Genomic DNA, 27340 nt, shown 5'->3' on the forward strand with positions numbered 1-27340 from the left:
TTAATGTACCAGTGTGTAGTTTCTGGGTAGAAAATGCTCAATATATAATGAAAGGACCAAACACAAGATGGCATATATGGAGTGAACTGTTTCAGTTTGATATTGCAAATAAATATGTAGTTTAAGTCTGGAATTATACATAAAACAAACAAACAAACATCCTGGAATTTGAAAGAAAAACAAATGTTGTTCCCTTGGTCAAACAATGATTAAAAGTGTCCATGGTTGTAGTTTACGGTTTGTTGGAATCATAAAAAGGAGCGAAATAGTGGGAAATATTGTGCATCTACAAGATAGACCACATTAGATGTCTTTGAATGACAAAAAAGGAAACTTGGTGTTTAACGCCATATTTGCTGGTATGAAAACAAATTTGGGGGATGTTGACAGAACAGTGTATGATCTAGAGATTGGTAACATATTGGAAATATATGTATCACTAATCGTTTCAGGTTGTATCGAGTAGAATATGTGAAGATGGAAAGCAATTCATAGCATCTTCCAAGAGTCCTAATGCGCGCCTTGTTCACTGGAGGGTAGAAGGGGTTGATAACTCCACCAGTCTAGCTTCCTGTCCTATGCTGTTTAAGGGATCAGGTAAGACTTCAACAAATATGTTAAACCGAGGACAAAACAAATCAGAAAATATCCGTTAATGTTGTATTCGAAAATTGTCCTAATTTCGTTATCTTTCAATTATTAATATGATAATGAGCATAGCATTCCAAATCTAATGTCACCTTTATTCTCTTACTTTGGTAATGGAATGTATTACTCGTTATTTTACTACCCGAATAACGATCTGACATACTTTTTAGATTTTCAGAGTATTAAAATCGGAAACATTTTGTAACACACACTAAATAAAGCAGCCATTTTGTAGCTTTTCCTCCTCTCTTGATATGTTATTTGAACTTACAATAAATATAGATATGGTAATATATAATATTTGTTATTCTAGTTTCTAATCCAGCCTTATCCCTTGAGGTTGACGAAGATTACGTGATCAATGAAAATGATATGGACACTGACGAAGAGGAAAGTGATGACGATGATTAAGGAAGAGAGCGTGAAGGAAAATGAATGATAAAAGATACAGGATGATAAAAAATGGAGGAGGAAGAAAAACACGATACGATAAAAGATATCGGATGCTGAGAGATGGAGGACAAACAATAGTAGATGATAAAGAGGATGAATAAGATAGAGGATGATGAACAATAGTAGATGATAAAGAGGATGAATAAGATAGAGGATGATGAACAATAGTAGATGATAAAGAGGATGAATAAGATAGAGGATGATGAACAATAGCAGATGATAAAGAAGACGAATAAGATAGAGGATGATAAACAATAGCACATGATTAAAAGAGGATGAATAAGAAAGAGGAGGATGAAAGATAGAAGGACGAAAGAGGTACATGATGATAAAATACTAGTGTACAGGATTGTGTAAGATAAAGGATGACGCAAGATAGTGGATGATGAAAGTTAAAGAATGAAAAATGATACAATTGAAGATATGGGATGCTGAAAGATACCTGTTTCCGAGACAACCACGTGACCGAGATCGCTCATCATTCCATATCTTTTTAGATTGAGGTATTTCTATTCAAACCCTTTAGTAGTGTCTGACCATTGTAGTACACAATGGCTGTCATTGGCATTAAGACATTATATTCATAACACATGTAGCTAGTCAGAAATGTTTCTACGTGTAAATGTTCAGTGTATCTACATTACATATAATTTGCAGGTGTGAGAGAGAATAGTAATATGACGTTGTCAATAGGTTCCTTAATACAATCTGAAATCTTGTGAGAGGGTCCGTGATACTGACATCTTTGTGCCTTGTTTATCTTAATTAAGTTACTACATACAATCTGGAATCTTGAGAGAGGGTCCATGATACTGACATCTTTGTGCCTTGTTTATCTTAACTAAGTTACTACATACAATCTGGAATCTTGAGAGAGGGTCCGTGATACTGACATCTTTGTGCCTTGTTTATCTTAATTAAGTTACTACATACAATCTGGAATCTTGAGAGAGGGTCCGTGATACTGACATCTTTGTGCCTTGTTTATCCTAATTAAGTTACTACATACAATCTGGAATCTTGAGAGAGGGAGAGACATCTTTGTGCCTTGTTTATCTTAACTAAGTTACTACATACAATCTGGAATCTTGAGAGATACTGACATCTTTGTGCCTTGTTTATCTTAATTAAGTTACTACATACAATCTGGAATCTTGAGAGAGGGTCCGTGATACTGACATCTTTGTGCCTTGTTTATCTTAATTAAGTTACTACATACAATCTGGAATCTTGAGAGAGGGTCCGTGATACTGACATCTTTGTACATAATTATTAATAGTAAACAGTTTCATTTAAAGGATCATTATGTACTGTACTATCTATAGAACTCCTGGTTAGATATTTGACACGTTTAGACATGAAATCGTTAATATGACTTCTTGTCGTTGGAATTAGCTGTATCAATAAGTATATCTTGTTATATATTGGTATACAATCCATGTCCAGAAGATCAGTCAATTCAGTCATCATGTGATCAGCATGTGATCATCAATATGTCTAGCTTCGTTGTGTACGATGTAGCATCGGATTCGTGACTTCGCGTCAAAAATACCACTGACCCTGTATATGGCACTGTACACGGTGATAGTTTTATGTAAAAAAGAGGAGGTGAAATTTGGTCGAAAGACACGCCTCAATCGGTTTTGTTAATATCATCATAATACGTTTGTCATGTAAAGCATATGCTTCAGGAATCAGTTTGCAAATAAATGCTTTAATATCAATGCTGCTTAGAGGACCTGTGATACCCCATCACGTAGAGTTGACGAAGTGTATGAGTTTATCTCGTACAACTGTGTCTCGGATGTTTTATGTAATGATATTATCAAGTTGTCTTTGATCTATAATCATCTTAATTAGATTTCTAAATTATTTGTAAGATAAAAAATGTCCATGATCTATAATCTTAATTAGATTTCTTAATTATTTGTAAGATAAAAATGTCCATGATCTATAATCTTAATTAGATTTCTTAATTATTTGTAAGATAAAAATAATCCATTAGATTTCTTAATTATTTGTAAGATAAAAATGTCCATGATCTATAGTCTTAATTAGATTTCTTAATTATTTGTAAGATAAAAATGTCCATGATCTATAATCTTAATTAGATTTCTTAATTATTTGTAAGATAAAAATGTCCATGATCTATAGTCTTAATTGGCTTTCTTAATTTTTTTAAGATAAAAATGTCCATTGTTATTATGGAATCGGACATGATTTAAGATGTCGTTAACGAGAACCTTTTGTAACTCGTTTTGAAATACGTGCTTATTTCAATCTTATTTTTGTGTAATCAAAACTAACACACATGTGTAATGTTCTCTTACTGATAATAGCATCTGACTAATGGAAGTCCGTCCAACCCTTTCTTACTTATACACACCCAAATACTTTGATACAATGTGCGTATTTTTGTATACTATTGCTACGTGAATGCCTGTATGATCAGGCTAAATGTTTAAATTAATCCTTACAATAGCGTATCAACAGAAATGAAATAAACATGCTTTTTCTATACAAGTTGTTTGTATTATATATCATTTTGATTATTACTTATTTCAAAATGAACAGTATTTTGGAAGATGTCGGTAATTTATGTGCATAAGAACAATGGTTTTAAATTTTAAAAAATGTTAGATAGGGCTGGCATCTCTATTCTCTATAATATACGATTATGCAAAATAATTCATTTTCCAAAGCTTTTAATAAATATACAACAGAGTATCAAATTGACAATAAGAAACTTGGAACACATTCCCGATCCCTTAACTTCCTGTTCCCAACGCCTTACTACCTGTGGTGCCTCCTATACTTCATATACGGCAGATTAAGCTCGCTTACTTAATTTGCATATCCGCCATCTTGGATTTACTATACACCAATTCTCAGATAAACCGTCCATATGTTTTGGAAAATATACAAAAAAAAATCTTCAAATATGTTTCAAAGCGTTTTAATTTTAAAATTAAAGTTCGGTAGAGGTTTAAAACGAATTTTCATGGTTCAGACTCTAAAAATGAAATAATGGTTGACTATTAAATAAAGCAGAATAAATTTGTAATAAATGTGTAATATTCTACGAGTTTGATTTGATGTTATGAACAAGTAAAATATTCAACGTCACAAATATGTTTCATTAGTGCTTTGATATACAATGCAACATTAACAATTCAGACATTCGTCAATTCATAGACATAATGGGAAATGAAATTAGGTGTATTAGAATTCAGTAACACAGTTCAAGAAGCGATGATAAATTGTAATGTATCAAAACTCCAACCCATGTATCAAAAAGAAACTAACCAGAAACTACCAATCAATTGTCAATGTTTATGATGTTGTTTAACTATTCATTCTAAGATGAAACCATTAAAGCTATAAAACAGCATAAGTTAAATTACAAAGAGGATAATGTAGATTACACTTTGATTTAATATGATTATAATAATGGTTTCCACATATCGATAGAACGGAAATGGAGTCATATATCAATTAGGATAGGGTTTTTTTCGTGTTCCATATTTGTAGTTCCTTTTAGAGTAGTTTATGCACATTTTGTTTTCTTAAAATTTCCATTAAATGATTAATAACACTTTTACACATCTTCTTTTTCCTTTATCTTCCGTAATCTTATTTCCTAATGATATCAAACTCGACCAAAACTTCACTGTCTTGTGCAATGTACGGTATTTAAAAAAAGCACAGTTATATTTCAACAAGGATAACGAAAATTCAAGCAACAGCTGAATGGTAACGTAAGTTACACTTAGTATAATGCATAAGTTTCTGAATGTCATCAACCTCCCGACCTCCCGCCTCCCGCCTCCCGCCTCCTCTGTCCCCGCAAACAAGTGTTTTATTGACCGCAACCAGATATAGATTTTGTATAATATGTCTCTGCCGTGACCAAGAAACAAATACATGGATAGATAGTTTGAACCCTTCGACAAATATTTATCACTGGCATCCAGGAATATCACTGCAGGAATATCCCTTTAATCTGTCAGAAATGCTGTTTATTTTTTTCTGATGACAGTCTTTAGGAGAAGCAAAAAGCAGCTTCAATATATGCATTTGAAATAAGGTGACAACTTCACAAATATATGTTCATCCCAACAACATAAAAACAAAACTGATCTTACGTCCCAATTACTGTTGACGGCTTGGTCCGACCAACGTCGTTTCAAAGTGTCGAGAGAACGTTTATGTATAAATATACCGCCTCTTCTGTGGATTGGAAAACAAAACGCGGGAGAAATCAGTAGTAAAATGTTGAACAAAATTAGGTTCCGTAAAAAATAATGGCCTAGAAACTAGGGAACACATTGTTTTTATTTTGTTTCATTTTATTGTTTCATGTATGTAGTACTTCAAAAGTCAGTGTAGGAAGCTAGGAAACTTCTATAAATGATAATATAAAAAACACAATAAAAATCCCTACCTCAACCATGATTGTTTTAAGCAGAAATAGGGAACTCTTATATATTTTTTTCCTACTGAAGGCGCGTAAAATAAGTGTAGCAGACATCTATTTTGACAGTAAGAGTTATCGTCCTTCGTGTGTAAAGGAACCAATCAGAAGTCTCGTGTCTAAGCAGCATTCGGCTTCAACTTGTCGACAAGGACGCTTCTGTCACATTCGCTAGAGTGCCTTCCAACTGGGAAAATGAGAATTAACAGAGCACGTGAGTACAATTACCTAGTATACTTTGAAATCCGATACATTTTAACTAGGCGAGGTTGACTTGCCTGATAGCTAGACGTTGGTTTATTCTGAAATACCACGTGAAGCAAATGTGTGAATTGGTCATTTTTGTCACATGTATCCATTCAGCGATCACTCGTCGCCGTAGTCGGAAAGTCTGCTACTAGTATTGTGTTCAAACCTTTAAGTGAATAAGTTAACCGTTATGCCGTTATCATGAACCTTATATTATAAGGGTTGGTTTTCAATCCACGGTTCAGAGACCGATGGTCAATACACAATAATGCCATTGTCTGATTGTGTAAGAACACTTCCGACCATTCCCTTTATATGTAGACCTATACATGTAGTTAGCACAATATTTAATGTACAGGATGGGTTCTAATCCTACCACAAGAAACGCAAGCTGTAGGCCCTTTTAACTGAATGTACATTTACCGTTTGTGGACGTCCCATGTATATTATGTATAGTACATCTGTACATACATAATGTGTACATGTATACAATGTGTGTGTGTGTATGTAAATATCATGTAAGTAGACCAGTCAAATTAAAACTTCAATTTTTCTCTCTGAGGCTGTACATAAACTTTTTTGTATTAATATGTACCGGTATGATTCGATTCTGATACAGAATATTATTTTTGTTTTTGTAGATGATGTGTTATGAACAAGATTGGGAGACATATAGGACAAAGGAACGATGTAACAAATTTGTCAACAAAATAACTATACATTGTTTCAGTGTATCTTGTGTCTAATGGACAAATTAATACTAATATCACACATTTGATTATGGAAGAACATAGAAAAACCATTAGTTGACATTGATAGAAGAATTTTCTAGAAACTAGTCATGTCAAAGTCTAACACCAAAGTGAGAAGACTGGGTGCTATCAGGCAGTCTTTAAAGACTCCAGTAAAGGATGACATTCCTAAATTACCTGCCTTCCATTCAACATCCGTGTCTGGAACAGGGGATGGGAAGGCTAATATGGTAGGGATCACAGGGAACGCAATGGCTGTTCCGCCACAGAGAGAAAAAAATGCTGCAAGAGAAAAAGAAACAAAAGCCAGTAGTGTCAGTGTCAAATCTGATTCAGGGAAATCTGATTCCGCATCAAGTACAAAGTCACAGGAGCTTGCAGATAAAAAGGAAATTCAAGACTTAAAGGTATAGTAATATTATTTGTACAGATACTAAGATATCAATAATATGGTCATGCCAATGATGTTATGATATATACATTGAAGTGGAAGTGTCACTTCAAATTCAAAATACTCCTATCATACAGCTTATGTAGACAGTTTGTATTCTTTACAAGGGTTTTGACCAAATTTGTTACAATGATCTCAATTTTTATATCAAGCAATTAAATCCTTGGATGCAACACATACAAGTTTGTATTTGCTGGCAGGGTTTTCCAAAAGAGCCAGTCGCCGGCCAATTTGACCGACTTCTTTGATCATTTGGCCACCTACACCAATCCAGTTCCATAATAATGTTCCATAAACAACTTCACGTACATGGCAGGCCAGCCTCCTACTTACACTACACAGCCCACTACTAGCAAAATTATGTAAAAACCCTGTGCTGGTCTAAAACAGTTCTTCTTGTTAAAACAGAGTCACAGGCTAGTGAACATAGTCATTAAAATTTTCTGAAATCTTTGAAATATTGACTCTTTTATAAAGTTGAGAAAATTGATGCCATCCTGAAATAACCAAAATTTATGCATTTCATGTACATGTATTTATGTTGTTTCTTAAGAAGTTAAATGTCAAATTTTCAGGATTGTCTAAGACTTCAAAACTTTAAAGTTTATTATTCAATTTAAGACTATTTTTTCATCACTAAGGGATGAGATGTTACGATTTCATGAGGAATGTTATGTTGTTTTTCAGTCCAACCAACAGAGCATTGTTGGGTGCCAAATGTTATAAATGCACAAACAAACAATGGTACATGTAGAGAGCTTCTAACCATTAAACACTTTTGAACATGCCAACAAGCAGAGATATAAACAATATGACAAAATAGTGTTAGCATTTTGATCCATAAATTAACATGGCTTGGCAAATCATAAAAAAATCTTTTCAGAATCAAACTTTTTTACTTATTTGATAATTCAATCTCAAAATATGGATGAAGAAATTAATGGTTCAGGTGACTTTCAAAATAAGTTTCAGATTTAGAATCATTCTAAATGTACGTTTAATCCATTAATCTTCCTGTTATGATAATTTTAGTTTTGTAGTTTTAGTGTCTTATTCAAAAGTTTTTGCATATCGTCAATGTCTTGTGCATTTCATCAGACACAGATATGTTTTGCGTTACTTATTTAAAGGTTACTGGGGTAAAGAATTAATTCATACCAATCAATTCACCTTGCTGGGACAGGTAAAAAGGAATCTGATGACTTGCTTTTTTACTGGTCTAACACTGATCGATTTTGACAGTTTTGATGTCCAGTATAGATATATCTTGATAACTAATTTTAACAAGAGCTTGTAATCCATTGTGTGATCACAAGCGATATGAATTGTTATCATTACTATATTTAATTTCTTAGTACAGTGCTAAAATCTACATCTATATGTTATTTACCAATTTGTGAACATAATCACATTTTAGGACATTGACTATTTCCAAAAGGTTTGCTAAAATGAGTTTTCTAGTCTATAGATGGTATTTCTATGGTGCCTATGAATTGTGCTTGTATAACACTTATATTTGTACAAGGTATGCTATATAAATTTATGTCTAATAATGTATTGCTTCAGGTCTATACATTTGTGATAATAGGGGATTATTGGTCCCTGGGTATACAAAACATATCTGAAATATCAATGGGTATCAACTGCAGTTTAATATTGATAATTAATACAAATTATTTGGGAGGAAATTCCATCTGTTTATGCTATTTAAAACTAGACTTTAACAATCAATATACTTTGATTAGTCCGAATACTGGCCCATTGTCCACTTAGTTCCTGTAGAAATTTATATATCAACTGTTGGATCGATTACCACAAGGATTCAATGACATTACCTGGCAATGAGAACAATTTATCATTGATCCAGCACAGTTCATGTTTGAGATTCTTCACAGCTGTACTGTGATTAACAAGGTAAAATAATGGCATGATCAATATTTTATTCATATTAAATAGTAAACACTTGACCAAGAACTATAGGTACCACTTCATTCCACCTAAACAACTAGATAATAGAAAAGAAAAATATCAATTTTCCAGCTTGATATCTTAATTGGTTTTGGATAATGGTATATAACATGCTAACTAACTAAAGGACAACCACCAAACAATTCTACTAGTGTGTTAAAAATGTACATTAATAATAAATACAGTAGGTTTCCTTTACTATATAAGAAAAACGTGAGGATTGAATAACATAGAATTTTGTCTTGTTTCTTACTTATGATCAGGAAAAGAAAATTTATACTGAAAGAAACAGCTAACAAGGCTGAAATGGTATTAGTGTCTGGTTTAAACAACAATAATGTAAATAAAAACGACATCCCCTGTGTAGTAGATGTAGTAGGTTACCACATGGTGACCAGCTATATGCACCTATTTTATAGACCATGGTATGGCAAACATATTAAGTGGATGTTTGTCAAGTTGTTCAACATTTTATAAACTCTCAATTACACAAACCAACACACTCTTGCCAGCCCTGTCCTAATTTGAGACTGTTATGTTTGTGTAAGAGTTAATAGTGTAAGGTAGCAGTGATAGGCTTTGAGAACTTTCCATATGTACAGATTTCATTTTTCAAATAGCAAGATTTAAATTCTTAACTTCCTCCTGTGGTTCCACCACTTTGCATTTTTATGGTATTTATATAAACATTAATCACTGCTGTCACCGCGTCCCTCACAATATTAAGTCTATAGGTAGTCTCATACATGTAGCAAAGTGTGTTACATGTCCATGCAGATTACCATCAGTATTTTGCTCATAAAGTTCGACAACACATTTGTAAATAAAAAGTTCATTGTTGATTCTTTAAATGCTATTTTTCCCAAACTGTGCATCTTTAACAGATATGGAGATCTGAATTTCAGTAATAAGTAATTGGATGCATCGCTTGTTTTGAATAAGCTTGAAGAAACATTACTACACCTATTTTATCACAGGACATTATACATAGCTTCAAATTAAATATTTGTCACAGTCTCTTGATGTTTGCTTCATCGGCATATTCTTCTCTCCCGTTTTAAATTTGAAAGGCTGACAAGTAAACTGAGACATGAACAACATATATACCACCAACTCATAATCCTTTAATTCAGAGTACTTCCTAATATACCAAACATAAACACAGCTTTCATTTGAATAACTAAATGTTAATGGAGTTGAGCATTTAAGATGATAAATCACTATCAACAAAAGATGTACACACTTAAATTTAATGATTTAGTATAATAATTACATCTGGTTGATCTGAAACCTCCCACAAAGAGCACCTGTACCTGTAGTGACAGGTCAATTAGACTTTATTGAAGAAGTGAATTAATAGTTGAAGTGATAGTAGTGTTAAATATGAGAACGAAAGTATATATCTTTGCTTCATTTTCCTACTACACCTAATTTTGTATGTCTTAACCCTCAACATTTCTTGTTGGAAGGAAGCACTGTTAAAGTCATCATCACCCTTCCACCCTTATAAAAAAATACCTACTAAACTGCCTCATTTTTTCCAAACATGTAACATAAAACAGGCTTATATTTTAATGATTTGGTCTGATAAACAGCTATAATTCCTCCTTAAGTACTATAAAAATGCCAGCATTATACTGACACTCACTCAGATGTTATTAATCCTGTATGGAGGATATACCAACTACCTTGTCCACAAAATTCTTTTCCAGATGATAAAGTTCTGATCGTATGATTGATTTCAAGGAACAATATGAATGTACGTTGGTCTTCAATGAAGGAAGGGATTTATTGATTTCAGGGAACAAAAAGACATGTATGATCATGCTTACTATAAAATGATATAGACTAGATTTCTGATCCAAGGGATAACTAAAGTTATGACTTCTCTAACCTAAGCTGATGGTATTCAAAGTATATGTATGTGTTTTGTTCATTTTCCAACCAGATTCATGTGATATCCTCTTTGTGTCTTTTACTTGTGTGTTACCTGAGCCCATCAAGTTCTCCATACAGGTACTGAAATTAATTATCTTTTACCTGTGTGTGTTACTAGAGCCCATCAAATTCTTCATACAGGTACTGAAATTAATTATCTTTTACCTGTGTGTGTTACTAGAGCCCATCAAATTCTTCATACAGGTACTGAAATTAATTTTTTTTTACCTGTGTGTGTTACTAGAGTCCATCAAATTCTCCATACAGGTACTGAAATTAATTATCTTTTACCTGTGTGTGTTACTAGAGCCCATCAAATTCTTCATACAGGTACTGAAATTAATTATCTTTTACCTGTGTGTGTTACTAGAGCCCATCAAATTCTTCATACAGGTACTGAAATTAATTATCTTTTACCTGTGTGTGTTACTAGAGCCCATCAAATTCTCCATACAGGTACTGAAATTAATTATCTTTTACCTGTGTGTGTTACTAGAGCCCATCAAATTCTTCATACAGGTACTGAAATTAATTTTTTTTTACCTGTGTGTGTTACTAGAGTCCATCAAATTCTCCATACAGGTACTGAAATTAATTGCTTCAAAATAAAAAGCTTGTCAGATTATGTATTTGTGCTAACATACATAAAAAATATACATGTATATCACAAAATCAAGTAAAAATGATAGAGAAACATATATTTAATTGCCTGATGGTGGCTGTTTAAAGAGAAACATATACTTAATTGTCTGATGGTGACTGTTTAAAGACTTGATAACTGTAGTGAAAGCACAATATTGGCTGTGCTGATTTCATCATTTGATGATGAATTAAGTCAATAAAATCATAGGTAGAGTGAAGTTTGTTATAAAATATTTAAGAGACCGTCCGAGAACAATGATCTATATTCTTAACATTTGTGTTCTTGATATATTTTGATGCACCATACATAACCTAGAGAGCTACTGAGGAAAGAATATTTGATGGAATTGAGTGAACCAAATAGAGATCAATGTATATTAATGACATAGGACAGTTCTAATGTAATATACAAATACAGAAACATTCATATGTCTTCATAGTCTGTCTCAAGCTTCTAGCATATAAGGACAATGTCTGATGATTGACCTGTTTGTTGATTTATATACTGTGTATGTGTCCCTGGTAAATCATTTCTTCTTAATATCTTGTTTATTAGAGTATAAGATGTTTCTGGTTTCATCCTTTGCTGACGCATTGCATTAATAATGATATTCCACCCAGATAAAACTTTGAATGCTGTCTGCAAGGCTCCTATGTGTATTTTTTGTAACAAATCCAGAATAATTTGAAACTGACACTATCATTCTAAATATATCTAACATAGACTGACTTTTTGAAGACATTTTTTTTTCAGTGGTTTATTTTCAAGATTTGAAGGTTTATATGAAATATGTAACTACACCAGCAGTGAGGCGATTCCCTGTTATAAGACTACACATAAGTAACATTGACCTTCAGACTAGAGATTATCTTTAACTAAATCGTGTGTAAGTGTCTTTACCTTCTATGTATATACAATTGTATCTAGTAAATTAATCTCCAAATAACTAGTTAAGACTCAATCACGTGAAAACTACCTATAGAATTATTATAATAGCCAGAGACTTAGAAGACCAATCAACTGAAATAACGGAGTAAATGATAGGGGCTGATTTCTAGTCCGGACAGCTCTTGGTTGACTCCAGTTTGTTAAAATATCTAAAGGATTCTCTTTTTGGGAGTTTTAAGGGAAAAATTTGCTAGGAAATCATGCCAAAAGCACGCCGACGGGTTGGATTGAGAGATAAGGTAAATTACTTGTTTTGAAAGGCTTTTTCAAAGGTTTTTAAGGATTTGTCAAACCTAAGGTCAGGTATGTTGATGTGTGTATAACATGGAAGGAGAAATTCTTCAACTTAAATGTGGGATATGTTATATAATTTAACATATGACATATTTGCATTAAATGTGTATGTTTATTCATGTGTAAAATACATATTCTTCCCTCAGTCCATTACTGATTAGTGGCTTTTGTCATTCCTCATTTCTGCCTGTCTATAACATATCCAATTCAAAATTCTTAATAGCAAAATTGTTAGTTTGTTGACCTGAGAAAGCGTTTCAGATATAATTCTTTTAAGACTTATAGTTTACAGACAGTACAAAAAACTAGCTCAATTCTTTGAATATAAAATATTCAATCTGGTTTATTGTAGCTGACCAAAACACTACCCAATCTGTTGTAATAAAACATGTCACCTATAGCAAAAGGTCTGTTGTTGTTGTTTACAGGCGAGGGAGCGAGACCTCCTGAAACAAATCACCTCTCTACAGAAACAAGTGGAGGATCTACAGGAACAAATACGCAACAAGGAAGTGGAAGTGGTCACATTACAGGACCAGATACTGAGACAGGTTAGTGTTGTCAGTCTGTAAGGTCAGGTTACCGGACCAGATACTGAGACAGGTTAGTGTTGTCAGTCTGTAAGATCAGGTTACAGGACCAGATACTGAGACAGGTTAGTGTTGTCAATCTGTAAGGTCAGGTTACAGGACCAGATACTGAGACAGGTTAGTGTTGTCAATCTGTAAGGTAAGGTTACAGGACCAGATATTGAGACAGCTTAGTGTTGTCAATCTGTAAGGTCAGGTTATAGGACTAGATACTGAGACAGGTTAGTGTTGTCAATCTGTAAGGTAAGGTTACAGGACCAGATACTGAGACAGGTTAGTGTTGTCAATCTGTAACGTCAGGTTACAGGACCAGATATTGAGACAGGTTAGTGTTGTCAATCTGTAAGGTCAGGTTACAGGACCAGATATTGAGACAGGTTAGTGTTGGCAATCTGTAAGGTCAGGTTACAGGACCAGATATTGAGACAGGTTAGTGTTGTCAATCTGTAAGGTCAGGTTACAGGACAAGATATTGAGACAGGTTAGTGTTGTCAATCTGTAAGGTCAGGTTACAGGACTAGATATTTAGACAGGTTAGTGTTGTCAATCTGTAAGGTCAGGTTACAGGACCAGATATTGAGACAGGTTAGTGTTGTCAATCTGTAAGGTCAGGTTACAGGACCAGATATTGAGACAGGTTAGTGTTGTCAATCTGTAAGGTCAGGTTACAGGACCAGATACTGAGACAGGTTAGTGTTGTCAATCTGTAAGGTCAGGTTACAGGACCAGATATTGAGACAGGTTAGTGTTGTCAATCTGTAAGGTCAGGTTACAGGACTAGATATTTAGACAGGTTAGTGTTGTCAATCTGTAAGGTCAGGTTATAGGACTAGATACTGAGACAGGTTAGTGTTGTCAATCTGTAAGGTCAGGTTACAGGACCAGCTATTGAGACAGGTTAGTGTTGTCAATCTGTAAGGTCAGGTTACAGGACTAGATATTTAGACAGGTTAGTGTTGTCAGTCTGTAAGGTCAGGTTACAGGACCAGATACTGAGACAGGTTAGTGTTGTCAATCTGTAAGGTCAGGTTACAGGACCAGATACTGAGACAGGTTAGTGTTGTCAATCTGTAAGGTCAGGTTACAGGACCAGATACTGAGACAGGTTAGTGTTGTCAATCTGTAAGGTCAGGTTACAGGACCAGATACTGAGACAGGTTAGTGTTGTCAATCTGTAAGGTCAGGTTACAGGACCAGATATTGAGACAGGTTAGTGTTGTCAATCTGTAAGGTCAGGTTACAGGACCAGATATTGAGACAGGTTAGTGTTGTCAATCTGTAAGGTCAGGTTACAGGACCAGATATGAGACAGGTTAGTGTTGTCAATCTGTAAGGTCAGGTTACAGGACTAGATATTTAGACAGGTTAGTGTTGGCAATCTGTAAGGTCAGGTTACAGGACCAGATATTGAGACAGGTTAGTGTTGTCAATCTGTAAGGTCAGGTTACAGGACAAGATATTGAGACAGGTTAGTGTTGTCAATCTGTGAGGTCAGGTTACAGGACTAGATATTTAGACAGGTTAGTGTTGTCAATCTGTAAGGTCAGGTTACAAGACCAGATATTGAGACAGGTTAGTGTTGTCAATCTGTAAGGTCAGGTTACAGGACCAGATATTGAGACAGGTTAGTGTTGTCAATCTGTAACGTCAGGTTACAGGACCAGATATTGAGACAGGTTAGTGTTGTCAATCTGTAAGGTAAGGTTACAGTTGTCAATCTGTAACATCAGGTTACAGGACCAGATATTGAGACAGGTTAGTGTTGTCAATCTGTAAGGTCAGGTTACAGGACTAGATATTGAGACAGGTTAGTGTTGTCAATCTGTAACATCAGGTTACAGGACCAGATATTGAGACAGGTTAGTGTTGTCAATCTGTAAGGTCAGGTTATAATTACATAGTTGTAGTCAGTCAAGAGACTTAAAGCCATAGATAGGTGTGGTCAGTATAAAGGAATGATTCTTAGACAGATGAATGCAGTAGAAATGATAAGACCCGTAGACAAGAATTTGCCAGTAGAAAGGATAAGACCCTTAGACAAATTTGCCAGTAGAAAGGATAAGACCCGTAGACAAGAATTGCCAGTAGACCGGATTAAATACTAAAGACAGGTGTGGTCTGTATAAATTAGACCATTAGATAGAGGTGTGGTCGGTATAAAGAATTGACTCTGATACAGAAGTGTGGTCAGTATAAAGGATTGACCCTGATACAGAGGTGTGGTCAGTATAAAGGATTGACCCTGATACAGAGGTGTGGTCAGTAAAATGGTTAAGACTCTTAGACAGGTATGGCCAGTAAAAATGATTAGATCCTCATGCAGGTGTGGTCTGTATAAGACCATATCTTTAGACAGGTATGGCCAGTAAAACGGATTAGATCCTCAGGCAGGTGTGGTCTGTATAAAAGATCATATCTTTAGACAGGTGTGGTCAGTATAAATATTAAGACCCTTAGACAGGTATGGCCAGTAGGAAGGATTAGATCCTCAGGAAGTTGTGGTCAGTATAAAAGACTATATATTTAGACAGGTGTGTCAGTAGAAAGGATTAGATCCTCAGACAGGTGTGGTTAGTATAAAAGACCATATCCTTTGACAGGTGTGGTCAGTATAAATGTTAAGACCCTTAGACAGGTGTGGTTAGTAGAAAGGATTAGATCCTCGGGAAGGTGTGGTCATTATAAAAGACTACATCCTTAGACAGGTGCGGTCAGTGGAAAGGATAAGTAGTAAGTTAAGTTGGTCAGTCTTTTGGAGAGTACCTATCAAGAATGATGCTCTCCATTACACAGGGGTGTTTAACTGTTAGTATTATAATCTGATACATTGACATTAAAGGAGGAATCCCACAAGGCAGCACTAATGGAGGAGAGGAAAGCACATGATATCACACGCTCAGAGAGGGACCGGCTACTCAAGGAACTGGAAGATCTCAGAGCAGAGGTCAAGACCATACGTGAAGAAAACAGTAAAAAGATGGAGGAATTGAAGAAAGAGGTTTGTATGCTTTATAATGTGTTTTCTGGAATTTAATCATGTGTCATAAATACAGATCAGAATATAAGTCTACGTTGCTACAAAACTGAAAAATATAGATGAAGTGCAAAAATCTTCTTGGGTCTATCTCTTACAAAACTCTCTTCATCCATCTCTTTTTGCTGCATTCTCAAATCTCTTCTTGGCTCTGTTTCTGCATTCTCTGCCCTTTAAACATATGGTTGTTTTTTTTTTTCAATTTTCAACAGCTGGAAGAAAAACACTCTTTAGAAATTGCTGAGAAAGACAAAGAAATAAAAATACGAGATGACAAACTAAGTCGATTGAAAATGCAGATGGCAGAGGCATTGAAAGGCAATTCTTGGTAAGTTCTGCCAGCGTATGTAATGTTAAAAAGCTACAACACCATAAAATATCAGTTTATTATAATTATCAGAGATAACCATTATGATTTAATATAGTAAATTAATTCTGTAATTTGAGTGTATTTTGTTCTGTAGGGAACGACAACAACAGTTGGAAGAGCTGACGAAAGAGCTTGGTCGTCTTCAGGAAGAAGCTGACAGCCTGAGGATGAAACTTAAGGCATTCAAGTCATTGAAGGTAATGAAATAATGAGTTGTATTTCACGACCAGTAGTACAACAGGACTGGAGCATGTCAGATTGTACTCCATACATCAGTCTTCCTGGTTGTGACTGCCAGTTATATCTGTTGAAGATTACCATGGTAACATGTAAGATGTAATTATCAGACCAAATTTCTATATTTATTACCAAATGGTTGACATTTATACAATGGCTAAGACAATCCTAATGGAAATCAGGTAGTCCTCATTGTGGAATTTCAACCCTTTTATGGGATTTCGACTGTGGTAACTCTTACAATTTGATTTTCCTATCCTCAATTAATGAGTTGAATATTGAAATTTATCTTAATGAAAGAAAGAATAATGAGGAGAAAGTAAAATATATCAGCTTGATAAGTATATAACGAACATTTCTTTAACTGCTTGTTGTTGTTTCCACCAGAATAACCAGGCAGGCCAGTGTGGAAATTGTCAAGAATCTCTCAGCAAGGCTGAAAAATATCAAGTGGCAGTAAAGGAACGGGACGCAACCATCAAAGATCTCAAGTCTTTGGTGACAAAATTTGAAAAGCAACTGACGCAACAGGATGAACTATTGAAATCATGGGCAGAGTCCAAAGGCCACAAAATACCAGGGTACCCTGGCAAATAGGAACAAGATTAATGATGTATTTTAATTGATGGGGTAGGGCACAGCCTAGTTTTATTTCACTTTGCCAAAATGTTTTCATATTATCTGTGATAACTCTGAGGATTTTTCATTTTTAATAAGGCTAGAACATATTTATTTATCTGATGGTAAAAAAATTAATAGAATTTTGTTAGATGAGTTAAACTTTATCAATACATCGACCTCTTATCTGCTCACTCTTATTTATCTTACCCTGTGAAAACCACTTGTTAAAAATCTATAATGACAATTGGGGGGAAAGCAGGACACAGATGTAAACAAAGTTTAGGGGTAAACAAAAGCAACCAAGTTTACAAAACTGGGAGATGAACAAAGACGACTGAGTTTAGAAAGATGGGAGGTGAACAAAGACGTCAGACTTTAGAAAGCTGGGAGATGAACAAAGATGACTGAGTTTAGAAAGATGGGAGATGAACAAAGACTACTGAGTTTAGAAAGATGGGAGGTGAACAAAGAGGACTGAGTTTGGAAAGATGGGAGGTGAACAAAGACGACTGATTTTAGAAAGGTATGGGAGGTAGGAAAAGACAACAAGGTTTGATAAAAGTTGGAAGTAAACATGGACAACTGAGTTTAGAAAGATGGGAGATGGACAAAGATGACTGAGTTTAGAAAGATGGGAAATGAACAAAGACGACTGAGTTTAGAAAGATGGGACATGAACAAAGACGACTGAGTTTAGAAAGATGGGAGGTGAACAAAGCCAAGTAGGTTTAACAAAAGTTGGAGATGAACAAAGGCTACTGAGTTTAGAAAGAAGGAGATAAACGAAGATGACTGAGTTTAGAAAGATGGGAGATGAACAAAGACAAGTAGGTTTAACAAAATGTGATACTGTCAGGTATGTGGGTAGGAGTAACAAAGGTAAACAGATTCGACTGTGTTAATGTTATGGTATTAAGATAACAAGTAAATAGTATGATTAATTAATCTAAGTTGCACAAACTGTTAAGATACTCTACTTTAATGTAGTTAAACGAAGCAAAACTTTCTGGCTATACATTCACATGGCAAATTTGTCTGTTATTAGATATTTTTGCTGCATTTAGAATACTGTTATGTATGGTCTATGACATGGTTACCTCACCGCTGTCAAAGAGCAACAACTCCTGACACCAGGTTTGAAAATTAGTTTAATGTAAGTTAATTTGTTCATTGTTGTTAAATTGAAAAAAACACAACTTTATACTTTGAAGAAATAAGGTTAAATATGTATATTTTTTGGTGTGAGAAATATTCTTACCAATTAATATAGAACGAAATCCGTCAATATATATCAATATCCACTAATATCCTCCTTTTCAAACTCCTAGAATTCCAAAATGTTTGGATGTTATCATTGTGTTCCTCTATCATTTTACTGGAAGTATTTGTTTTATATCAGAAATAGTGTTTAAAATTCACATTATGGTAGAATTCAGGTAAGCAATTAACTTTAAACAGACTTAAATACTTGAAGCTATTTGGAATTTGATAATCCACTATATTGCCGTTATGTGGCGGAGACTGTATATCTCCTGCTGATAATTTTGAAGTCTTGATTTAAATTATCGACAACATTCTTTGTGTCAGTGAGGAGACAAACAGATCTAGAGTCCCACATAATCAAGTCTGTTTCATTGGTCTAAATCAACACCTACAGATCAACATAATTTCGTATTGAATATATCCTGTGTGTATCTATATTTCCTCCAATGCACTCATGAAATGGAATTTTCAGATTTGGTTATCTGAACTTAAAACTCATTTGGTCTATTTATTGGATAACAGCCAGACCCATAAGGTGTTTTATGCTTTAGGCGTCTTTCGTCCATAATTTCACAAAATGACTAACTTACTTCCCATTTTCAGTTATATGAATGATTTTGTTAAACACGCAATTTTGATTTAATTGAAGTTTGCCAAAATGTATTTTTTGTCAAATGTCAAACTCTGTTGAAAATGAGAAGTCAGCTCTGTCTAATCAAAATGCTAAGTGACACGTGCATATATGGACTTTAAATATTTTTGATTGTGTGTGCACTGCCAAAAATTAAGTATACATGCCCGTTTATATATATTGTATGTTGTTTTATATCAACACTTTGTACGAGATTCAATTCAAATGACTTTTTTATATATACTATCATAATACAGGAGTATCTTTGATGTTACTACTGTAAACAAGGAAGTTATCAGTTTACTTATATCGTTTTGATAAATAACCTACCAACATATTTATGAGTAACATCACTTTTTATGATTTAAGAAAATTTGATTGACAAGCATTTTAAAAACGGGAAGTTTCTCCTCCTCAGAGTGCTAACACTTCAATTCTCACATTGAACAGGAAATATAATGGAGATGAAGATAATTAGTGTACAAAGTTTCACAGCAGAGATGACGTATCCAGGATGTAGAGACATTTAACAGATATGATACAAGTTTAATCACTGCATGTTGTATCTTAGCCATATGGAGAAGATAGTAATATAAAACTATTTGAGAAACACACGTTTGTATCCAGTAGTGAATAAACCATATAACTGACCAGAGATAGATAATAGGTATGATATAAGGTTAACTCTGTAAGTACTGTATCTAAGTGGTATTAGGGGAAGAGAGATATATAACAGGTATGATATAAGGTTAACTCTGTAATTACTGTATCTAAGTGGTATTAGGGGAAGAGAGATATATAACAGATATGATATAAGGTTAACTCTGTAAGTACTGTATCTAAGTGGTATTAGGGGAAGAGAGATATATAACAGGTATGATATAAGGTTAACTGTGTAAGTACTGTATCTAAGTGGTATTAGGGGGAGAGAGATATGTAACAGATATGATATAAGGTTAACTCTGTAAGTACTGTATCTAAGTGGTATTAGGGGGAGAGAGATATGTAACAGATATGATATAATGTTAACTCTGTAAGTACTGTATGGTATTAGGGGAAGAGAGATATATAACAGGTATGATATAAGGTTAACTCTGTAAGTACTGTATCTAAGTGGTATTAGGGGAAGAGAGATATATAACAGGTATGATATAAGGTTAACTCTGTAAGTACTGCAGTCTTTGCCATATGTCAGATAGATAGTGATAAATATAATTTTATATATTGGATTGGCCATATTGGGGAGTATGGAATGATTTAAATCCTGTCAGTACTGTTTCTAAGCTTTTTGTACTTAAAGCTGCACACTTAATGTTTACTTATCTTTTACAAACATATTCCTGGGACACAGTAAAGTTACATTTACCTAATTCACAGCTGTTCACAATTTATGTAATATCCTATTTGTGACACCATCATCTTAATCATATCCATTTTATTACCAAAACCATTAACATATTTAGAATCTTATTCCGTGGTTAAAACTTTTGTAAACATGTAATTATTTTCATATTAGATATCTAAACTATAACAATTAATTTGAAAGTGCCTCAATATCACATTTAATATTTTGACTTTTGAATGTACTTTGTTGTCGAATATGTTTCCTTTTCCTTTTACGTTTGAAAATGTATTGTTCACCTTAACTATAATTACAAACAGTATTTTGATTTCAAATGCATTTAAACTGTCTCTAGTACAGAGAGATGTATTCATTGTTTTCAAATTGCATCATTTTCATGTGTAAAATATATCTAATGTGAAAATATGATCTTATTCCGTTGTCAGATTTTCATTTTGGTTTTGACATGCTAAAAATCTGTGTACATGTTATCCTTGTATTCCATATTACAAACTGTATATCCTTATAAAGGAAATAGTTGACAGAGAATTGAAACTGCTGTTAGTAGCAAAATATCTAGATATTGTTAAAAGCTCACTATTTACACATTATAGCATATGAGAGTTATATGTTATTTACATATATTAATGTCGTTATGTACATTGGTAAACTTGTCCACTTTAATTGATATCTACCTATGTATTTGATAGATATCAAATCAATCCCCTTTTATTATTACCCATTATTTTTGCGGTTTTTGTTGTACTTTTTGTTTCCATGAATACAGTTAATTTGAGGCTAACAGTAAAATTATTCACTGAGAGATATCTCACAAATTTTATGGTCTTGCAGGTCTCTGATTCACTACAGCAACGTTGAAAGGGATGTTTTTTTTTTAATTTTTATTTGATAAGTATCATATCAAGATTCTGCTGAAATATTCTAACTTCCTTTCCTTGTCATAACATTTAAGTCTACACATTTTTGTCCATGTATACGATATTCTGAGTCTCCGACGATAAATCTGTTCCCTGTTATTGTAAAATGTGGTGCTACTTACTTGATGAAGATGTTAAAAAATCTGCATAAAAGCTGAATAAGCAGTCCGATATTTAACACATATCTCGCAGAAAATGTGTCCAGTTTATATCACATATAACATGTACAAAATATTGATATATCGTCGGATTTCTGTAAATCACTGATTTATTGAAGTGTCTTTTGTTCGAAGCACATTTTCACTGCTAATAGAGCGCTCACTATTATTTTCAATCCACAACGATATGACGAAGATCAGTGGTGACACCAGGCTGTGTTATAATTATGATAATTATGGATATGGAAAGGGACTTAACTTTGGCAAATGAGATGGAACAAGGTTGAACATTGATAAAGTTTATTTACGTAAATAAGATCATTTAATTAAAGGCTTAAAATCTGCCGATGTTGGTAATCTCCGTGGTAGAAATGATAGAAATGGTAGAAAGATTTTTTCGTGCACTTTCTTGTTTATGATTTTTAAGGCAGTGGATTTATTATAGTTTGATAAAAACTTCTCTGAAACATGAATATATGTAACTTGTGTTTGGATGAATGATACTGTAAGCAGAGAGTCTGATAGGGATGTTGGTAAGGTTTTACGTTGTTGGTCCTGTTTGATTTTACTGCCAGTAAATATTACGTATATATGATATCCAGTATATTGAAATATTCCGTCCATGATATGCTGTCAAAGTATTTATTTTTTAAAGCTGATATGAAGGTCTAATGCAAAGGATGTGGTCATATACATACTGAAATGGAACATTTTTACACCTAAAACTATAAACAAGGAACTGATTTTTCATACCCTAAATGGTAAGAATTTGGATATCCAAAACAAAAGCGGTTTTACAAATGTCAGTTTTCGGGAAAATTGTGACACACATCCTGTGCCTTATAGTTTTATATAGTGTTTACTATAAATTATATTGTTATGTTAAATGTCTAGTCTTAGATCATATAAAACATTGCCAATTGGAGCTAGCCTTACACAATATCACATATTTTCGGGTACGTATACACTACTGAGAAATAATAAATATATTCAAAACATGAATGTGTTATGTTGGAAATCAATATTTGTGAATACACGAACAGTTGATCGTGTTCAGAAAAGAAGGGAATGTCCGCGTAGAGTTGTGTCTTCTTCTAGACTGCTTCAATGTTCCACAAAAGAAGTGTTCTCAGTCAATTTCTTTTCTTTTTGAAGAATCGCTTGAAACATCCATTATTCCATGTTAATAATGGGACAACCTATACTAACAAACGGGAAAGTGAATTTGTAACATTCAAAGTATAGATTTACGATGTTTACATAACGAACAAGATAAAAATTCCAGCGGTATGAAACCAAATTTATGTTTGTCGGTTTGATGTTTATAATTGCTTCACCTAGACACATTTTTCGGTTATACATTGTTAGAGGGACAAAGGTAATATGCAAGTAGAAAATTTAAACACGAATAGGTCAGTAACGAAGGAGCTCATATATTCAAGCTTTATTCTAATTTATTTGTTAGTTAATTCAATCAAGACATAATATCTAATGCAGACAAATTACTGTTTGTTTGAATGAAAGTTCCTACCCAAACATTGTATTTTGAGGTTGGAGTCCGAAAATTTTAGATAAAGACAATTTGTAATGCAAATCCATTCTGGCTCAAAACAAAAATGTGAATTAGGAACTCAAAAATGATAAATATATTCATAGATTTATATGGATGTGTTGCAACAAACAATGGAAAGACGGGAATAATCAAGAAATCACTAAACTTGCCTGTTGTGCTATGCCATACGGCCATGTCGTTGATACCATAAAAGGGTTGAGACAATCTTGTACTGGGACAAGCCAACACATAAAAGAATTACGTAGCTAAAATACGAGTCATTCCCAAATTCATGTCAACTATATGGTGAATTTAAAGCATCGTTAACTTTGCTAACGAAATGTCATTACAATTCATAAGCGATGAAATCTTGTGGGAACTCGATAAGCTTACCGATCTTGAACATACAAGGTCATAGAGCGGCACATAGGTGTAATTGATATGTGTAACTAATGACTTCAGCTGCATTTCCATAATATGATAGATGGTTATTACGTCACAGAAAGAATTTCTTAGTAAATGTTTTTGACGATGGCTTCTTAATAGGAGACAAGATGTCAAAATAAACTCGCTGAGAATATTAAGACACATAAAATAGAGTGTTATTTTTCCAGTAATTACCTCCACTACTTAGTAAAGTACTTCTATGGACCAGGAAGACATAGAAACACTGACCGATCCTCTTTGTGGTTTCTTTATCTTCCTGATCAGACAAGTATTTAAGTGGCTCCTTCAATGTTGTTGCTCAAACGAAATACTGCGAGGAAACGTAAGTACGCTTTATTCTATTAGGAGCAAATAATCGAAAAATATTTTTACATCAGTTACTTGTGAATATAACACTGAATGATTGCAAAAAACAAAGCAAGTATTTTATATGAGTCAGTTTATTCTATAGAAGGGATCAAATGAAAGATGATATTACACAATTAATAACATTCTTTTTAGGTGTCCATCAATATTATACGATTGTATGTTGTTTTTTTCTTCAAGAGAACGACCTCTCTCCAAAATGAAGATATTTGTGAATATCCTAGAAGTCTTTCTATGTTTATGGCAGGTGCAAGCAGGTAAGTCATATGTAAACCAATATGTGTCATCTGTTTTCCAATCAACAACATTGTACTAGATTAGATATATCAAGTAATACACCATGAAAAAAGTAGCTAAGTTGGTTAGAGCGTTGAAATACGTAACCTCGGTTAAGAATCCAAGGTGCGTCGTTCGACTTCCTTTCTGTATCCGTTTGTGTTTCTCAGGAAGTTGGGAAATTGACTTGGTTGTGTTGTTGTGGTTATCAACCCTGATTGGTCTGGATGGTATGAGACGGGTTACCGTATTGTATTCTGTGAGGTAGTCACCAGGTACTACATAGCGGGCACAAGATGAAGCCTACGGATGCCGGCTACCCTACAACGCCTCAATATTCACTGCGCCCTTGAACACCTCCAAACAAAGCTGTTATCCATTCAGAATCTCTTTCTGTACATTAAAGTTTTAGCAATAGAAATATCGACAATATTTTCGTTCATAATACATTAATACTATATCATGAACTTGCCTCGAACGTTCGGGTTGGTTTTTGCTGGGTCCTAGGCACATAGGAATACCAGGCAATGAAAAAACCGATCGTGTCGCAAGGGCAGCTTTATCGCTACCACCTGTTGTTTTTTAAACTTCATTTTACTGATTTTAAACTATTTATCTAACAATTTTTAACAGCTTAGTGACAGGAGAAATGGAATCAATATATCGATAACGAATTACATTCTGTAAACTTATCATCGGTGAATGGTCTCCATGCTATAGAGACAACCATCGAGACGAAATTGTCCTTTCCCGTTTTTCGATGGGCATACATACCTTACACATTCATACATGTTGAAAGGCGAAGATTATCCTCGATGCATAGAATGTGATAAGCCATTCACCGTTAAACATCTTTTATTAGACTGCATTGACCCTTTGTCTACTCGGGATTTTTTTATCGCAACGTTATAAGTCTAAAGACCCTTTTTGAAACTGTTGATATTTATAAAAGTCTAGGTAATCTGAAAGACGTTGGTCTATATTATAGAATATGACTTACCATTTTATTTTTTTTGTGATAATATCACCATATAAAATCTTATTTTTTCAACATTTGTCTTTAACATTTTAGTTTGTTTGATGTAATTTCCTTTTGGATCGCTGTGTCTTTCACCAGTTGATGACCCTAATGACCTTTTATGTGTTGACGGGCCGTTAAGATTGTAACAATAATAACTACAAAGCGACCTAGCCTTAAAATGGACCTAGCTTTCCACGTGGCGATAAACATAATACAAGTTAAAAACGTTATAACAGATAACTGGCAATATTACTGGTTGTATAAAAAGATACGCATGAATACAGACATGCTGGCAAGATTAGATGTCAATAATTCCTCAATTACTAATGGATAATGCATTTGATTAAACCAGATATTAAGTTTGATACTGGACAATGCAGAGAACTAACCAAGTATAATTATACAAATTATAACATAGGACTATTTACATTGATATATGATTACGCAGTAACTGGGACTGTTTAACTGATTACCTGTGAAATCACAAGAGGATCCTAAATGTTTCGTTTCCAAATATAAGAGCAAAAGAAAACTGAGGCAAAGATGTTTCCATTACAGTTGTGTCTGTGAGACTGGACTTAGTCAGAGGACGAACCACTCGTGGCACTCTACCGGGAATGTCAATAAGATCTAGGTATGCTAGCCGAGGAGCGACGGGATCCTGTAGTAAAGGCGTGGTTGTCAAGGTAAACTTCGCCCAGTCACCTTGCATACGTGCCAATCACCTAACATGCGGACGACGTACTCCGAGTCTTAAAGTTGTGGTGCATCTCGACAGGCGAAGTTCACGAAATGGATGGCTACTTAATATTGGTGATAGTATCTCTAACAATGGCTACGGTAAGTTAATTGGAGTGTTCAACTATACACAAATAAATGTTCTTCTTTGTAGATATTGTTAGTTTTCAATTGATAATAACGTATTCTTATGGCCTGTTCCCTAACTCCCAAAGTCTTATGAAATTAGGGTAAGATTGTGTGTGATGTTGATATGTATTGATATAATACATTTCATCTATAGCCATTGAGCAGAATTCCATGTCTATTACGTTGATATATCTGGTGTTGATTTATTCTATTCTGTTGTATTGTTTTCTAGATCATTTTCATTTTGAAAAAAATGTTAGGATTGTTTTCGTTTCTTGTTGTTGGTTGGACGGTTTTCTCTTCTTTCTTTTTTATAACGTGGATTGGTTTTATCTCTGATATTGTTGTATTATTTAACCACGTATTTCATTTCACGTAGGAGGAGATGGGGGTCACAACGACAACGCAGCCGAGATCCAGGCTGTGGCAACATCCACCTCCTATGATATTACGTCATATAAGCGCGGAGGAAGTGTCTGTCAATTCGCCAAGAAGGCATTCACTGATCATTACGTTGTTAATCCTTCCGTCAACACTGTCACATTCTACGTGGCCGACCGGTCGTACCGGGTCACAAACGACCAGGGCCTCGACGCAACCCATTGTAGTGAATGTTTGTTCGCCCTGAATGGTCAACGGGACACTAAGGGAGGTAATCACCGCATCAACAAGGACATATATCTGGCCTTTAACAGGGTGATCAGTAGTTCGTCCAGGAACGGTAATGGGGTGTGTTCTGTAGACCTCGAGTGGGACTGTAGTCCATAAATAAACACGAATTCTAATCGGTTAAAACAGAACCATTTTTA

General features: G+C 34.2%; 3 protein-coding genes across 3 annotated transcripts in view; all 3 read left to right on the top strand.

The window, feature by feature from the left end:
* The window catches only part of LOC132555677 (NACHT domain- and WD repeat-containing protein 1-like), a 29321-nt gene extending 28262 nt beyond the window's left edge, over positions 1–1059 (top strand). The window contains exons 27-28 of the mRNA XM_060220031.1: positions 453–597; positions 962–1059. Coding sequence (XP_060076014.1) covers positions 453–597; positions 962–1059 — 243 coding nt within the window. The remainder of the gene's footprint in view (positions 1–452; positions 598–961) is intronic.
* Positions 1060–6665: 5606 nt separating this feature from the next.
* On the top strand, positions 6666–17646 carry LOC132555715 (trichohyalin-like). Its single transcript, XM_060220077.1, has 6 exons — positions 6666–6983; positions 13247–13369; positions 16248–16406; positions 16655–16770; positions 16907–17009; positions 17437–17646. Exons 1-6 carry the CDS (start codon positions 6666–6668, stop codon positions 17644–17646), a joined length of 1029 nt encoding a protein of 342 aa, XP_060076060.1.
* Positions 17647–24566: 6920 nt separating this feature from the next.
* LOC132555678 (uncharacterized) lies at positions 24567–27299 on the top strand. Its single transcript, XM_060220032.1, has 3 exons — positions 24567–24624; positions 26223–26504; positions 26911–27299. The coding sequence occupies exons 1-3, from the start codon at positions 24567–24569 to the stop codon at positions 27297–27299; spliced, it is 729 nt and encodes a 242-aa protein (XP_060076015.1).
* Positions 27300–27340: the final 41 nt, after the last annotated feature.

The sequence above is a fragment of the Ylistrum balloti genome, unplaced genomic scaffold (assembly GCF_031769215.1).
Source record: "Ylistrum balloti isolate Yb309-2 unplaced genomic scaffold, AGI_CSIRO_Ybal_v1 Utg370510, whole genome shotgun sequence".
Taxonomy (NCBI): domain Eukaryota; kingdom Metazoa; phylum Mollusca; class Bivalvia; order Pectinida; family Pectinidae; genus Ylistrum; species Ylistrum balloti.

Excerpts from the sequence above, each read along its gene's own strand:
- LOC132555715 (XM_060220077.1), top strand. The coding sequence starts at position 6,666 with ATGTCAAAGTCTAACACCAAAGTGAGAAGACTGGGTGCTATCAGGCAG. Across the intron at positions 6,984-13,246 it reads AGGAAATTCAAGACTTAAAG|GCGAGGGAGCGAGACCTCCT; the intron begins GTATAGTAATAT and ends TGTTGTTTACAG. Across the intron at positions 16,407-16,654 it reads TGGAGGAATTGAAGAAAGAG|CTGGAAGAAAAACACTCTTT; the intron begins GTTTGTATGCTT and ends AATTTTCAACAG.
- LOC132555678 (XM_060220032.1), top strand. The coding sequence starts at position 24,567 with ATGAAGATATTTGTGAATATCCTAGAAGTCTTTCTATGTTTATGGCAG. Across the intron at positions 24,625-26,222 it reads TTTATGGCAGGTGCAAGCAG|TTGTGTCTGTGAGACTGGAC; the intron begins GTAAGTCATATG and ends TTTCCATTACAG. Across the intron at positions 26,505-26,910 it reads TATCTCTAACAATGGCTACG|GAGGAGATGGGGGTCACAAC; the intron begins GTAAGTTAATTG and ends CATTTCACGTAG.